This window comes from Neolamprologus multifasciatus, chromosome 19 (genome assembly GCF_963576455.1).
Source record: "Neolamprologus multifasciatus chromosome 19, fNeoMul1.2, whole genome shotgun sequence".
NCBI lineage: Eukaryota > Metazoa > Chordata > Actinopteri > Cichliformes > Cichlidae > Neolamprologus > Neolamprologus multifasciatus.
Window position 1 is genome coordinate 20344683 of NC_140457.1, and position 16905 is coordinate 20361587.

Consider the following 16905-nt stretch of genomic DNA (forward strand, 5'->3'; position numbering starts at 1 on the left):
TTAGAGCGAAGGCACAGTTACAGGGAAAATGTGTCTGTCTGTGACTAAACATTTCTATGTGCTACAACATGGACATAATGATTAAATGTGCTGAGGTGAGTAATTTGCTGTCAGCCTGCTTATTGATTCATTGTACTGATGCTACAATGATTTGTACAAATCTTGGAAATTTACAATAACATTTCTAAATAAAACTGATGATGTACAATGTTGTCAAACCACCTGATTCATAATATTGTTACTTAAGAATAAGAAAAGTAACAGTATTCAACAATTGCAGATAACAAACTCACAGATTCTCACCTCACGCTCGATGATACCGAACGCATCAGCAAAGAGCTCATCAACCTCCAGGATACTTACAAGACTGCAGTGGAAACCATGAAGGATGCCAGGAAGCAGGTGGACAGCGAGATGAGCCGTCAGACACAAACCAACTGGGAGCTTGAACACCAGACAAAACGAAGCAATGACTATAAAAGTCAGATGGAAAAAGTTACAAAGGAAATTGAAGCCATGAGAACACGCTTATCAATGCTTAGTAAGACCGGTTTCATTGTTTCTGTATATGATAAAATTGTAAAAGCATAATGTTTTGTTTCATAATTTTTTTTATAAAGGTGGTATTATTTTTTGGAAACAGGCGATGGCTGCAAACACTGTCCTGCAGGATGGATTTTAATGAACTCTGTATGTTACTACTTCCCCTTGAAATCAAATGAATTCAAAACATGGAAGGAATCCAGAGATTTCTGTCAGCTGCAGGGAGGAGATCTTATAATCATAGACAGCCAAGACGAAGAGGTTTGTTAGTATTTCTGTGCAGCTGTGTTCATGCAGATTTCTGAAAATTTATCTTTGGTTTTGTTTCTGTTTTTTGTTAGAACTCAACAGTCAATTATTTGAGAAATCAGCTACTTATACAACTGATACAACTGATATAAGATGCGGTAAGCTGAACACAGCTTCAACCGTCTGTTTGTTGAAAAATAGTAACAGACTGCATTTTCTTGTTAGTAACTGTAATGGCGTTGTAACGATAGGAATAGTAATTAGATTACTCGTTACTGAAAAAAGTAACGCCGTTACTTGTAACGCCATTATTCCCATCACTTGGTCTTTCCTCATCATAAAATTTAGATTTTGTGGTAACAAACATATTGATGGCTTACATAATTGGGATAAAGAGGTTAAAAATATGTACAGCTTTTGAATTTAATGTAATTAAAAGATAAAATTCACAATATGCCCGCTCAAGTATTCACCAGAGAAAGAGAAAATGAATTAATTCATTTACTATGTCACAGATTTAGGGGCTTCAACACAGGACTTGGCCAACTGGAAATCAGGCCGAGAAGGCAAAAATACTTTTAAAATTAAAATAGTGTTTACATTTATTAGTCAAGTTTGACTTTATATCGAGACTTAATGAGATAAAGGCAGGTTTCAGATCAAGTAGACATGTCAGGTGTGTGTTTGAATCAATGCCTTTAGAAAATGTCTGTTTGCCCCACTCATTGCAATGAAATGTTTGTAAAGCATTTTAAAAAATATATAAATATTTTCCCGGTTTTTTCCAGACCAGATTATCGCAAAGTAACAACTGAAAGTAACACACTGGAAAAACAAAACACAAAAAACGTGACTTTTGCCTTCAGGCCCCTACCCTCCCACAGCTATCACCAAATTCGGAGTGCGCATGCGTTGATTTCTGTACCGCAACATGATTGGCAGTCTGATGTTTTATGTGCTCTACTATTTATCACGGTACCTGACCGTTCGACCCTCAGGTAAATCTAACAGTGGATTTGCAAACGTGTCTGAACTTATGATTGTCGGCTGAGCATATACGGACTGAAAAAAAAAAACTACGTATGTATTTCCCCAGACACGCTGCCTGGAGCTAAAAGTGCTAAAGTTTAGTTAGCACTTTTCTTGCTGTCTGCTTCACCGGCATGAGGTTTTTGGTAATGTTTCCCGTTATAAGCTCAGTGTAACACACGTTGTGGTGTCCCCAATTTGCCAAAAGTTTCCTCTTTGTGAAAACGGTAACGAAGAACATATTTAGCTGTTGCAGTGTAGCTAACTTTATGAAGTGCTACATGAGTTAGCTTGCACCTGTTCTTGAGGTCTTGACGCCCCCTTGTGACGCAAAGACGCTATCACATGACTTTTATGGTGTTGTTTATGTTCCGTAAGCACGTCTGTGTTTTCATGGGTTGTCGTTGACCTCTTAAAGTAAAAGGTTTAGTACCTTTTAGCATACCTGCTTTCTTACTGTATTCTTGGCTTACAGAGGCCTCAAAAAAGGGCCTCCCTCCTGCCGTGGTTAATGACAAAGCTGCGTGGGATGCCAAAACCCGGAGGTTTACCGATTTGCAGACAGAGCAGCTGGAGCAGCGGCTCCGCCCAACCGGTGGTTCGAAGGGAGAAACGAAAGAAAGGGTAAAAGATCCAAGCCCGGAAGAGGAAAAAACTACAAGGAGCAACATGGACAAAGAACCTCCAACGGCTGTCCCGGATAAAGATACAATGAGTGACGGAAACTCAAACATTACTTCAGAAGTACCATCTGAAGTAAAAGAGGAAGAAGCTGGGAAGAGACATGGAGCAAATCAGGAGAACCTTCAAGATTCAAAACAGGAGGATAGAGAAATAATTACCCACCATAAGTTGTTGCATATGGATGCAAAGAATGGGGGAATCTCACCAGCAAAGGAGACGATGCCAGAGCAAGCACTCGAAGAACAGTTAAAGTGTCTGCAGACAGAGGACAGCATAAAAGATACTACATCTCAAGTACAGAAACAAGCCATGGGAGAGTCTGGATCTCCAGTGAAGAAGAGCACATACGAAATGACCAGCTCAGCAGAAGACCAAGTCCAAATACCATACATGGAAAAGTTAGAGACTACTTTTGAAGAGTGCTGGGATGAATACATAGTCCCAGCTGCAGATGAGCCACATGATGGAGTCAGCATTTCCGAGACGGTGTTTCCCTCCCTTCTCTCTCATCCTCAGGCCCACTTTAAGCTCAGCGAGCAGCACCATGCACAAACCAGCTGGCACTTCCCTGCAGGACCTGGTCTCACAGAAGAGGTGCAGTGCCCACTTATAACTTTTCCTTCTTTGAGCTATTACCCTCCTGTACAGCCAGCACTTCCCTTGGAAGGTGAGGATGAAGGCTATATTTTGTTTTTAATTTAATATTTTTACTTTTTAAAAAAAAACCCTCATTTACAGTTCAGTAACCCGCTCCATGTATATCTGTCCTTCTTCCAGTGATGTGGAGAGTCTGGGTAGAGATGGATGAGAGTGCTGCTTCAGCAGAGCCTGCCCTCATACCCTTCACTAATGCAACTATGGACTTCACTGTAATGTCCTACAACATCCTTGCTCAGGATTTACTAGAAGCCAACCAGCAACTGTACACACACTGCCCCCTGGAGGTGCTGGATTGGCATTACCGATGTAACCTGCTTTTAAAGGAAATAGAACAATGGCTACCAGACGTGAGTCATGTCAAATTCATGTTTCTGAAATTTAACCTGCAAAATCTTATGTCTAATGTTAGGTGTCCGCTAATACTCTGTGTAGATTTTGTGTCTTCAAGAGGTTCAGGAGAACCACTACCATGAACAGCTGCGTCCTGCCCTGTCTCAGATGGGTAGGTCAGCTGAGACAAAACAGTGGAAGAGTCATGTTGGGGGATGTTTTGACAAAGACATTACACATATTCTGTTCATGTTGTTGATCCAGGCTACACTTGTGTGTACAAGAGGCGTACAGGAACCAAGACAGATGGATGTGCTACTTGCTTTCGTAGCAGCTTCTCTCAAGTGGCTGCCACTCACCTGGAGTTCTTCAAGCCTGAGACGGAGCTGTTAGACCGGCACAATGTGGGCATTGTTTTGCTTCTTCGGCCACTGGTCAACCGGGGTTCACAAGTGAAGGAGGTGGGCTCGCCGCTCTGTGTAGCCAACACCCACCTGCTTTTCAACCCCAGGAGGGGGGACGTGAAGTTGGCTCAGTTAGCAATATTGCTGGCTGAAATTGACAGCGTGATCAAGTCCTGTAAGGCTAAAGGTGAACACTGTAACGTAATAATGTGTGGAGACTTTAACTCTGTCCCACACATGCCTCTGTACCAGCTGATCACTACCAGCCAACTCCACTACCAAAACCTGCCAGCATGGATGGTAAGAAAATATAAACTAATTAAGTAACACCCTGTCTCGATTTTTATTTATTCATGCCTCAGTAAGAGTGTCTGTATTCACTGACAGGTATCAGGTCAAGAAGACCTGTCATATAAGGCCGATTGCCACAGACTGTTGGCTCCACTTTGGCCCAGCTCTCTGGGAATCACTGGCAGCTGCCAGTACACTACTGCCAATGAGATATTTGAGAGACAGAAATCAGGTCAGGTGAAGTCAGGTGCACTGTTACTATAGTAATATTGATCCATAGCGCATGTCTCATTCTTCAGTGGTATCTTTTCTCCATAATTTCTATTGATGCTTGATGATTTCTTCTTCTTGCGTAGGGAAATGTCAGTACAGCCACGACTTCATGCTGCAGCTGCGCTACTGTCCAGCTGCTTGTGTCCGTCCTCGGGACCTGGAAGAGATTCCAGGGGTGACTGACATCACACCAGGTAGAACAAAAATACAATACAGAAACTGCACTCGCATTTTCATTTAAAGCTCCTGATTTCCTTACCATGATATGTCGATTCTCTGTTCATTTTTTTCTTATTGTGCACAGATGCTTCAAGGGCAAATCATCTTGATGATAAAAGGTCAGTTTACCACAGAAGCAACAGACAATAAACAACATAATATTAAAGTTACTGTAACTGAATTCTTTCTACCATTTAGAAAGTTACATATCACACATGGAGCTAATGTATGATGTACAATCTTATAAGCTTACGCTGATTTTTAGCTCCATGTTTTTAGTTTTAGACTCTCCTATGGTAGCTTTACATGGTTTAAAAAGCCCTTATTTATGTTGAAGTGAACCTCAGTGGAGAGCTCTGCATCATCTGCTGTCTGAAAAAAGTAGTTTTAGCTCCTGTCACTTTAAGGACACCTTACCTTTAAGCCCTTTGTTATGTTTGCTGCTCTTTGTAAACAAAACATTATGTAGCAGATGTATGGTGCTGCTGTTTACCTGGTATCTAGTCGTTTACCTGGGATGACAGTATTAAGGATGCCCACACTGAGCCTAAGCTTTTGGGCCACACGGATCACATATTCAGTACTGTGTAAGCCTCCTTACATTTCTTTATATTTCACCAGGAACTTGGGAAAATGCAGAGATTTATTGAAATGCATACAAAGATACAAAGTTTGTTCAATTCTAATGAGCTTTTAAAGTCAATAGTTGGTATTCTTCAGCACTCTATTAGGCAACTTTATTGTAATTTATTTAAGTGGTCTTTATAAATGGATCTTCAGGTGTTTTGAAGGACATTCAAAGCTCTTCTTTGGATGTTGCCTTTTATCTCATTCTCTGTCAAGATGATCCCACAGTGCTTCAGTGTTTTTCTCCATATCCAGGTATGCTTATACTGCACTGGTACTATGTTTGGGGCTGTCTTGCGGAAAATTCTAGCTTTTGTCAATCAGTTGCCTTCAGATAAGTGAGGCACAGTGGGTGAAAACTTCACAGTATTTTTATACATGCATAATTCCATTGTTTTGACAAGATCCCCCAACACCACTGGCTGAAATCCCACGACAGAGCCTTCCTGTATTTTACACACTGCTTTAGAGGCCGTTTGTACCTCTCTTCTCCCTCCTCTGTGAATATTAATAATGGTTGGGATGAGAAATTTCAAATTTGGATTCTCATCCCACAGCGGCATGGTGGTTAGCACTGTTGCCTCACAGCAAGAAGGTCCTGAGTTCAATTTCACCATCAGGCCGGGGTCTTTCTGTGTGTACTCCAGCTTCCTCCCACAGTTCAAAGACATGTAGTTGGTTAAGTTAGGTTGCCCATAGTGAGTGCGAATGGTTGTCTGTCTCTATCGGTTATCCTTGTGACAGACCGGGTATACCCTAAGACAGCTGGGATAGACAAAGATAAGTGGAAGAGAATGGATGGATGGATTCTCATCCCACAAGACCTGCTACCACTGACTTTCAGTCCAGTTCTTGTGTAATTTGTCATTCTTCATCCTTTTGGTATGGTAGCTACCCTTCCAGTAATTGTTTCTGATGAGGCTTTAGCAATAAGGATCAACTGAAGGGCCATCTAGAATTTTTTTTCCTATTTCTTACCAAAATAATTTTCAAATGCTGTCCATTTTCTGTTGATAGTTTATTTTTGACTTGTTATTGCATCTTTTTTTCTGCACTTGTGCCATTATCCTATTTTCTTTTTAACGACACTGCACACTGGCAAGTTTTAGGCTAATAGCTTTTTGAAATTTTGCAAAAATACAGTACTATGCCTGTCAGACTTGTTATCACTGGCACTTTTTGTAGATTCAGCTAAAGAAAGTACACCTAATTATGTTTTTTGTGACAGACTGCTAGCAACAAGGTGCCTAAAGAAACATCCCTTGAGTTGTTATGCTTCAGTGATCCATGGGTCACTGTGAAGTGGCTTAATAAAGACCAAAAGATATTCTTCCAAAAATGGTCTGTTTCAAGGACTGAACTAAAATGAGTAAAAAGCAGCCAATATCCAAGTAAGAACTTTTTTTTTTGTTATTACTTTATTCTGAACAAAACGAGACAGCAACTTAGAAGAGACAGATCGAGGACAAGGACATAAATGACTTAAAAACACGGACGATACAATAATTGAAACACGGGGGATATAGGAGCGAGTGTAGAATGTATAATGTACAAGGAACCTCAATGTGAGAAGTGTCTTTAACCAGAATCTGTCAGTGATCAGGTGAAAGATGGTGGGATGTGGCAGCCCAGCAGGTAAGACAGCTGTGCAGTGATCTGGGTCCAAAAGGGCTTCATGTAGGTGCAGAGCCTGATTGCATCTCGGGGTGTTCTGAGAGCACTGTATGCAAGAACCGGTGTCGCTAAATCCAATTTTGCAAAGGTGATGCCAAGAGTGAGATGAGTAATTCTTTTTTTTTCTTTCCAAATAGTTGAATTGAACAAGCTATAATTGAATGCAAAGTCTGGGTTATTGAAGATTAGTGACTTAGATTAGTGGATGGTCTAACTCCAGAGTGTGTGATTTGATATGCATCCCACCAGGCTGTCAGAGTATTACTGATGCTATTGTTATACTTTGGAAGCATTTATGTTTTTTAAGAGGCTGGGTGATAAGCGGTAGGTCTGACAAATGTATATCTTTACCAAGTACTTGTTTGGTATCTAACCAGGTGGTTTCATGTTGGGAGTGCAAGTATAACTTTGAAAGACCTTCAGAAAGCTTGGAGAACTACTGCTCAAGAACACTTTAAAAACACAAAAGTGTCATTTGAAGCAAGATATCCAGAAAGGAGGGGCGGCTCAAGACTTTTGCACAGAACAGTACATATGTTGACCTAATTGTATCTTTGGCCAAAACTAATGAGCATCCACCACTGTAACAGGATAGACACATGAAAGATGATAAGTAAAAGCAAAATATGTCCACTGGAAGTATAAATAAGATCTATTAATCATTAATTCTATGGTTTCGCAGGTTCAGACACACAGTCTGCCATCGGTTAAACCTAGAGTCGGTTTATAAGCACATTCTCCCAGGTTCTGGAAATCCAGAAGTGACAACCCTGCATTCGGAGGTCGGACATACGGTCGACTACATCTTCTATTCTCCAAAACGTGTTCTTACTGGTCGACAAGGTATGAGGAGGTCTGACACGAAGAATATTTAAGATGTTCAAGCTCTAAATTAATTATTTGTGACATTAAATATATTGTGTTGTTTATTGTTTCTTTTCCCTAGCTTGTGCTAGCTTTCTGAACAATGGCCTGAAACTCATCGGGTCTCTTTCTCTTCTGTCTGAGGATGTATTGTGGTCAATGAATGGCCTTCCCAATCACATATTCCCATCAGACCATCTCAGTCTTCTCGCCAAATTTCAGCTGGACCTCAGTAGTGCTTGACGGGAAGAACTGTGATTGAATGTTGGAACATATTTTCTTTCCAACTGTTCATTTATACATGTTTTTGTTATAAATACATTTTTTCTGCTTCACTTCTGGCAACAAAATCATAGTTTTGCAACTGAATAGACCTTAATTTTTTTTTTCCCCAAATAGCAACGTAACTAATGGACACCATTTTTCAGTTTACTTTTTTGTGCTTTTTATTAGATAAATACTGAAATGTGACAATTCTTTAATGATGCTTTAACAGTTTCTTTTAAAAATGCAGCCAATGATTGCTTTGTTGCTGGTGTGGAAACTACATGGACCTGTTCATGTTGCTGTTGGTGAATGTTGTTTTGTTTGGGGTGGAATTTTTTTCTTTTAAATTTAGTTTTGAAACTATGGATATTTTTTTCAGATTGTTAATAATGCTGAATAAATATGTCCCTTAAATGTGTGCATCTCCCTGTGTTTACTGTCTGGTGATGTCTGGATGACATGAATTAATATTTGTGTGGTGTTGATTGTTAATGCATGATGAATCTTAGTGTGAAAGGGTTAAATGTAGGCTGTAGAGCAGGGGTGGGCAATTCCAGGCCCCGAGTGCCGGTGTCCTGCAGGTTTTAGATCTCACCTTGGGTCAACACACCTGAATCACATGATTAGTTCGGCCTCTGGAGAACTTCAGGACATGTTGAGGAGCTAATTTAGCCATCGGGCGACCATGGCTCAGGGGGTTGGGAAGCGCATCTGTAACCAGAACGTTGCCGGTTCGATTCCCGGGCTCTCTGTCCTGGTCGTTGTGTCCTTGGGCAAGACACTTTACCCTGCTGCCTACTGTTGGCCAGAAGGGCCGATGGCGCGATATGGCATCCTCGCTTCTGTCAGTCTGCCCCAGGGCAGCTGTGGCTACAACCTCCACCAGTGAGTGAATGAATAGTGGCATTGTAAAGCGCTTTGGGTGCCTTGAAAAGCGCTATATAAATCCAATCCATTATTATTATTATTATTATTTAAATCAGCTGTGTTGGTTCAAGGACACATCTAAAACCTGCAGGGACACCGGCCCTCGAGGCCTGGAGTTGCCCACCCCTGCTGTAGAGTGTGTCATCATCCCTGTCAGTATGCTGTTTAGATATATAGGTTTATGATGAAGGAAAACCATGAACCCCTTACCTCATCACGGAGGAATCTGCTGGTATGATTTTGTTTACTTTGTGTGAATTGCAGTTAAAGTTCAGTTCATCATATACTAGTCCAGCCCCCTCGATTAACCCACTGAGACGAGCCATTTTAAGATAACATACTTTATTTCTCCCTAAGTTAGGACATTCCCTTGCCCTGCTAGCTGCTTGTCCTGTGTGAGCACACCATGACTATTATTTCTACTAGGAGTAAAACTATAAATAGATTATTCAGTTTGGGCATGGTCTTACTTTCCAGCATTTTGAAGGTATTCTGAAATCTAAAAGTCCAGTATGTTGAACTCTGCCGTCGCAGTATGACAGTGCTTTAGTTTGCTGAGGCTTGTGTTTCCCCTGTTATAGAAGTGTTTGATTTGTATAGTAGTCCTGACAGAGATGGTGTTTAGAGAGCTCAGTGTGCTCTTGTTATCATGTGCCTTTGTTCTGGAAGGATCTGCAGTGCTCATTATGAACTGCTGATAGATAGAAAACCAAAAAATTCCCTGCCTGGCACAAAGACACCGAATTACAGTGTGGCTCCTTGTTAAGTATAGAGTTTATGATCTTGTTAAGGATTAGCAGACATTTTTAATATTTTTTAAGCAAGGTGTTGAGTAATCTCCAGGCATTCAAAGTTTTTTTCTTTGGTCATTTGCTGCTTTTCACAAATTTTCAGTCCAGTCCTTGTACCTGACCCGTTTCCTAAACCACATAACACTGACCTATGACTCATTCAAAGCATAAAAAAGGCACGTAATTCAAGCAACGAACCTGTCTTGTGTTTACACATTATAGAAAGCTGAGCAAAGAAACAATTTTAAATTCTATATTTAGAAACTTTGTTACTAGAAGCCTGTCACAAAAGCAAATTTGTTTCCAGTTCTTCGGTTAAATCAAGGAGAACAACAAAAACTTGGGATATCTCAGTATAGCATACAGTGTGTTCTTAAAAAATCTGAAGAACCTGGACAAGTAGAAGACCAAAGATGTGTCAGGTCTAAAACTGTATCTACAGCAGATAAGCACCATCTGAAATTCCTTTAAAAAATTGGACAAATTCAACAAAGACCTTAACCAGGGTCCAAGAGACCCATCTAGTGTCATAAAACTGTCCATAACCTGCAGTTATCACTAAAAAATAGATACTAAACCACTGCCTTAACTTTCTTGTTGGAGGTAATAAAAAAAAACATAAAGATGTGTTGCCATAATCAACGTGACTCTTTATTGTGATTCTGCAAATCAACAGTTTTTGATACAAAACAACCGTGTTATAAGACATGAGAATGGACAACACCTACCATAGAGATAAAAACGTTGGCTGCAGCAACATTCGAAACAGGGTGATAAACAATAAGTATTTACGGGTGATCGTCAACAACGAGGGTATAAAATGACGGCATTTCCAATAAAAAAATACAAAATGCAGGTAAAAGTGCTGTAAACAAACTGCTATACACTTTTGTTTAAATGGAAGTCAGTTACTTAGGTTACCACTTAAGGCAAGTGAAACATTTGATAAAGTTGCTACAAATAAAAGTACAGTTCACACAAACTCGCCTTGTTGTTACTTTACAATAAACAGCTGCATTACTCATCGGCTTTAACTCATGTGAAAGATGTTATATTTATCAGTTAGAATAACTGATGACACGTGTGTTTATGTTATAGTGATTCAGACGAGCAGAGCTGCTTTGTGTTTAGTCGGGCAATAAGAATAATGGGTTAGATGTTTTTAAAAAAGTGTTTATCCTCCTCTTTGAATTATCACACAAGGCACGAGGGAAGTGGTTTGCAAACTAGTCACTACACAAGTAATGGTTGCCCAGCAGAGTCTAAGTGGATATATACTACATGACATTTATTTGCACACTTACAGTACAACTAGACAGATTGCAGACGAGCCTCGAGAGCTTCTGTAGACAGCACAGGGACCTGTGATATGTCCAGCAGCTGAGCTGGTACTTTTTGTCCAGCTTTAGCTTCTTCGCTAAAGCTTTTTCAGTCATTTATAATGTTTACATATTACTGCACTTGTGCCCCGGCTTTGTTTTATGTTGGGAGCACTGCCAGCACCAATTTCTATGCACAGTAACTGCTACAGAAAAATACTGTAACAACACAGGGAAGCTGAATGAGGCGTTTGTTTGCGAGGAGTTGCTGGTAATCTATTCAACACTGAATCCTGTGAACGGGCCAGTGTGTACAAAAAAAGAAACCTTAGGTTAAATCACTGGCCCCTGGAAAATATCAGATTCACGTCATATGACATGTAACACATTAACCGCCACTTCCATGATCTAAATCTAAATCTGTGGGCACAAATTCAATGAGCAGCGTTGGCATCTCTGAGCGAGAAACAAAACAAAAGGGTAGGGAGGCATAGAGGGGTACCTGTGTGTACAACGCTCAGATCAGCCCCAAGCATGAGGGAAATTTACACGCTCACAAGTCAACTCTGCTTAAAAAAAATAAATTCTGCTTCTGCTTCTCTCGCGACCTGATTCGAGGGTTAGAAATCTCTCGGCCCTACTGTGATTGGTCACCGTAAACACAGTCATACCCACATGGAGATTCTTGTACTGTCACTGACAGCTAATGTTACAGGAAGTCCAGAGGCGGCGGAGTTAACGGAGACTCCAAATTAAGGGTCCACATAACAAATTCAAGTAAAAACATTTTTGTCAAGTAACATATAAACATTGTAAAAATGGCAGGGAAAAAGTGCATTGTAAGATTTTTTTTAGCCTATCCAAATGAAGAGCATTCCTTAACTGTTTTTAAGCCTGAATAGGTAAGGCTACACAGTGGGTATAACTGTTTTGCAGCAAAACGCTCAACTCACACGGTCTGCCCTTCGTTCCTGATTGGATCATTAAATTTAAATTTAGTAGAAGTGAAAACATCACAGCAGGCATTTTTCTTTTTACACTGAGCTGTGGTTGCACCCACAGAGCATCCATATTTCACTGCTGTACTCAGATTTTTAAAAATTGATATTGCATTTTTTATGTTGTTGTACCATTATGCAGCATACTGACTGTTTTTATGCTGCATTTTAGCGCTTTTTTCTTTTAACCAAAACACATTTGAAAGATGATGTCGCTTCACAGCTTTAGCTGTGCTATAGCATTAACCTGTATGAGCACGTGTGTCCTCCAGCACCAAGCAGAAACTCTCTCAGACACATGTCCCATTCTTTGCCTCTCCCTGTGTTTTTTGTTTCCAGCTTGCAGCTGCATCCCGGTCATCGAATTTGTGCATGAGGACTTGTGAGTGGGTGGCAGTTAATATGTGCACGTGTGGAAATAATATAATTTTCTAATGAACGTGTTCTGTTACGCTCGTATTCTATGGCAAAATCTAACACCCTGTGTGGCGCTTTGAAATCTGCTAATTAAAATAAATAAATAAATAAAATCTTCCTCAGACTCGAATCTGGTATCCGTTCATATCTGTGGAGGATTTTTGTTCCAAAACCTTCTTGTCTCCAGAGGGGCTGCAAAAAAAAAAAAAAAAATGTTAGAAACAACAACGAGGTTTATTCATATAAGAAGCAAACTGTGACTAATTTAGAAGCTCCTTCTTTTTGCCTTCGATCACAAGACATCTCCAGCGCAAATACTGAGAACTATGCAGAGCATGTGATTAGTCATACCGCCTCTCAACACGGCTGATCCTCCGTATGGGGCTGCCTGGTCCTCTGAGGGGTGAACCCATGCTGTTCCTCCTATCTTTGGTGGGAGATGGAGGTGCAGGCTTTCCTATCTGCAAAACCACAAAAGAACATAAGAGCTTCATTCACTTGAAAACATCATGAGTGAGCTACCAGTGCTTTCACCATTACTCTGAGTGTCAGTGGCTGAAGTATGTCTCTGTCTTTAATGTGATTGTCCAATGCACTGAGTGCACAAGATCAGCTACTGATGGACAGAGCCACCCTTGAGTAAAGCACTGCAGAGCAGCGTCAAGTCATTAGTTTTATTATACGCAGAGCTCAGCATCCAGGCTGCCTTCATTATATGAGCATCAGAGGTGATGAGAGAACAGCGTTTGAGAGAGATTGCTCTTCAAACAGTGGTTCAAATCAGTGTCACCACGCATGAAGAGAGAGCACGTCAAAGGGAATTTGATAAGCAGAAACGGCAGTCCATCTACAACTGTAGCTTGCCTCCACCAGTGTGTAAATGTGAGAGTGAATGAACAGTGGCATTGTAAAGCGCTTTGAGTGCCTTGAAAAGCGCTATATAAATCCAATCCATTATTATTATTATTATTATTATCTGCGCCACTCTACCTTTAGCCTCATGTCTCGAGTATGTCTCTCCAGCTCCTTCCGTAGCTCCTCCTTGGTGAGCTTGTCTACATCAAGTATCGAATGTTTCCATTCTATCTGCTCCACGCTGTGAGGATCGTGGGAAACGTACTGGCCAATCTTGACTTTTCGTAAGGTGTGCCAGTAGCCCCTGTATGCTCCTTCAAACTCCTGGACCAAGTCCAGTAGTGTTCGAAATTCCAGGGGCTTAAACATGAGGTCCTCTCTTCGGCTCATGCCCAGCGCTCCGAAGCGCCCCCCGCTGTGGACTCCCAGCACAATGTGGTGGAAGTGGTTCCCTGAGAACTGAGATTTAAAGCTGAGGGGGAAGCGCTCCACGGCAGGCATGTTGTTGGTGAGGTAACTGCATCAAGCTGAGTCAAGGAAACGTACAACTGACCTTCAAATCCTAAGTCTAAAAAACGTCTGTACAAATTGATCTAAAACCGGGCATATCGGGTGAAGCCTGCTGCTTCTTATTATGTAGAAAATCCATCTGTTTTGTTCCGCTATATTAGATAATATCTGAAGCCAAAATTTGATGAGAAAACATACGGTAGATCTGCCAAAAAACAAATTTATGAATCCATTTGTCAACCCATTCTGTCAGGCTCCACTGGAGTGAAGCAGAAAACAAAACAGTAACACTTTATAATACGGCCGTGACTAAAGGTGCAATTCCATAGCAATTAAATGGAATTTCATTGAATTTTATGCATATGTATTGATGTATCCATTAATGTTTTAAAATTACTGTTTGTTTTTTCACTAAACTACCAGGAAATTATGCAGTACTTAAATTTACATACAGTATAATTATTTCTTGTTTACCTACCCTTAAGTATTTGTGTAGAAATATGATTACATTGTAATTTTTAATAAAATTATTGACATTTAATTTAATTACAGGATAATTACGCCCTTAGTCTCAGGCTGTATTGTAAAGTGCTGCCAACAAAACAATAAATTAAGACCTGCACCACGTCCTCTGTGGTCATAAAGATACATTCCCAAGATCACTGCCTCCAGACATTTGATTGGCAGAGCCTCCCGCGTCATCTCCTTAGCAATGTCCATTAACCTGCGCAAAACAAAAGAAAAACGAGAGTACCATTTAATGTCATTCTGAGTTAGGAGACAGCAGCCTACTGCACTACCAGTTACACGAACACATTGTTATTGATTTCATGAAAACAAAAGCATTGTCATTGAGCCAGGGAAATAATATTGGCGCTACTAAATCTAATAAAGTGGGGTCAGGGAAAGTGTTTTCCAGCCCTGTGCTGATTGACACACACTCGTACACACAAAGCCCTGAAGTAAACCAGAGAGATCCATATGCATGCACTCCCAGCAACACTGGGTAAATATTAAGAAATCAAAGACCCTCATCCCAGACATCTTGTGATTGCTGCTGTAAATATCTGTGACTGAAGAATTCCTTACGCAGTAAGAGGGCGGCTTTTCTTTATTTCAAAAAACTGCGTTCCTGTGTGATTGTACCTGTAAAGCACAGTTAAGGTCATACTGCGAGAAGGCAACATGACAAATGTTTTAAGAGAAAGGAAAAGGCAGCTCCTTAAAGTGCTCTGTGGGAGTCATAGGCTGTTGGTTAATAATGGATGAAATCCTTCTCTGGCTGGAAATCAAGCTTTCACCTAATATAGCATCTGTGGTGGCCTACATTATATTTCAGCTGTCTGGCCCATATTTTAAACTATGAAAAAAACAGTGGGTCAGTGGGATTCTGCACTTTAACATCCACATTTCCTATGATCGGTGTGTAAAATCTATAAACAATCTATATAGTCTCAAAATCATTTTAAATGCACCCTGTTATCACTGATTTAGTTCTAACCGACTTGCTCAAAGGATACTGCAATTCCCTGATGTACTTCTGTATGGCTTCCAGGCGCTGTGGGATAGTGGTGGTAGGCTGGTATGTAGGCACACTTGGTATTGGAATCTGTGGGACAGAGCATCCAAACATCTGCATTACCATAACACAATCCCAATATTCATTGCAGCTGGTGAATGTAGCATTGTTTGACCTCTGTGCTCTTCTGTTTTGTATAACTAATAGCAAAAGTAGCAAAATAGAAATTTCCTGTGCAGGGAAGTTTGCACAAAACACGCATTATATATTCAGTGCTGTGTGAGCAGCTGCATTTCCTTCCTCCTTCCTTTGGGCTTTACCTTGGGCAGGTCAGTGGCACCTCTTATCTCCTTCGCCAATGCTTCACCGCTGGGATGGATTCGAGCCACATGGCGCCACATCCTCTCCCAAGTCTCCTCATCCACCGGGAAGCCACTTCTGTTCACATAGAAAGGCACCCCTCCATCCCTCAACTCTTCGTCGCCTTCATCCTCCTGCTCCTCGTCTCTCTCCTCCAATGAGCCAACTGTGGCCAAGTGCATCCCCTCCTTTACCAGGAAGCCCAGCAGAGGTCTGGCACAGAAACGTCCTGACTGATGCCTTTAAATCCTTACACCTTGATTAATCTGCTTGCAGGTTTAAGTAGGTGTCCACGACAGATGGCCAACTCATGACACCGAGTGGATTATGGCATCAGTATTTCATAAAAGAAAGGCTGGTCTGCTATAATTAATATTCGCCTCTGTGTCAGAGCACGTAAATATGAGGCAGTGGTTTAATAACGTGTATTAAAATCGTAATGCAATAAGTATTAGATACTTTGAAATAAACAATAGTAGACTAAAGGCCATTCAATGACCAGAAATTGAAATAAATAAATCGAGACAATAAGGCTACTTAAGGTATAAAATGCTTGGCCTTGCTGTTAATGTTCATCAACAACCAAACACAAGCCAGCCAACATTAACACTCTCGATGCGAGGATTGACTTTGCAGACAACAAAGTATAAATTCCTAATTCCCCCTTTCGTTAGAGGTCATTCACGCCACAGACATCCAGCAAATCGCCGCTCTCCTGCATTTCCATCTCCCCGGTGCTGCTCACACGTTCACTTTGTCCGTTTCACCAAACGATTTCCGTCCAAGTCCGCCGGTTCATTGTTCATGCAGATGCTCTTCTTGGCTTCAGCGTCTGCGGTTATTCACATCCAACGAGCTGCTCAGACACTCCCCAAATCTCTTCTCCTGCGCATGCTCCCCACATAGCGGATGATCTCAGCAGGGGTACGATGATGCATTTAGGTGCTCCTCGTAAGCTGTCAACCTGAGGTCTGCTTTAGCTTATATTTCAATTTTCCAATTTAACAGTATACTACAAGTAGAAAAGAAGGAAATGTACTTCTTGATTATAAAATGTCACATTACTGTTAAATGTTAAATTAGCTCTGAGTAAAC

General features: G+C 40.8%; 2 protein-coding genes across 3 annotated transcripts; one reads left to right on the top strand and one right to left on the bottom strand.

Moving 5' to 3' along the window:
- The first annotated feature begins 1664 nt into the window (after positions 1 to 1664).
- On the top strand, positions 1665 to 12679 carry angel1 (angel homolog 1 (Drosophila)). 2 transcript variants are annotated; one of them, XM_085142515.1, is made up of 10 exons: positions 1665 to 1790; positions 2297 to 3172; positions 3283 to 3512; positions 3598 to 3667; positions 3760 to 4199; positions 4287 to 4422; positions 4547 to 4657; positions 4768 to 4801; positions 7666 to 7826; positions 7930 to 12679. In XM_085142515.1, exons 1-10 carry the CDS (start codon positions 1724 to 1726, stop codon positions 8088 to 8090), a joined length of 2286 nt encoding a protein of 761 aa, XP_084998641.1. In that variant the 5' UTR covers positions 1665 to 1723; the 3' UTR covers positions 8091 to 12679. The 2 variants fall into 2 exon arrangements, with proteins under 2 accessions (XP_084998641.1, XP_084998642.1); XM_085142516.1 differs by having other exon boundaries at positions 1709 to 1872.
- On the bottom strand, positions 12631 to 16856 carry vash1 (vasohibin 1). The gene is made up of 7 exons (XM_085142517.1): positions 15771 to 16856; positions 15452 to 15540; positions 15021 to 15077; positions 14581 to 14655; positions 13557 to 13938; positions 12918 to 13027; positions 12631 to 12758 (listed from the first exon to the last, which is right to left on the bottom strand). Exons 1-7 carry the CDS (start codon positions 15990 to 15992, stop codon positions 12686 to 12688), a joined length of 1008 nt encoding a protein of 335 aa, XP_084998643.1. The 5' UTR covers positions 15993 to 16856; the 3' UTR covers positions 12631 to 12685.
- Between the last annotated feature and the right edge of the window lie 49 nt (positions 16857 to 16905).

Excerpts from the sequence above, each read along its gene's own strand:
- angel1 (XM_085142515.1), top strand. The coding sequence starts at position 1,724 with ATGATTGGCAGTCTGATGTTTTATGTGCTCTACTATTTATCACGGTAC. Across the intron at positions 3,513-3,597 it reads TAGAACAATGGCTACCAGAC|ATTTTGTGTCTTCAAGAGGT; the intron begins GTGAGTCATGTC and ends TACTCTGTGTAG. Across the intron at positions 4,802-7,665 it reads AATCATCTTGATGATAAAAG|GTTCAGACACACAGTCTGCC; the intron begins GTCAGTTTACCA and ends ATGGTTTCGCAG.
- vash1 (XM_085142517.1), bottom strand. The coding sequence starts at position 15,992 with ATGCACTTGGCCACAGTTGGCTCATTGGAGGAGAGAGACGAGGAGCAG. Across the intron at positions 15,541-15,770 it reads GTGCCACTGACCTGCCCAAG|ATTCCAATACCAAGTGTGCC; the intron begins GTAAAGCCCAAA and ends TCTGTCCCACAG. Across the intron at positions 13,939-14,580 it reads GAGGCAGTGATCTTGGGAAT|TTACCTCACCAACAACATGC; the intron begins GTATCTTTATGA and ends AGCTTGATGCAG.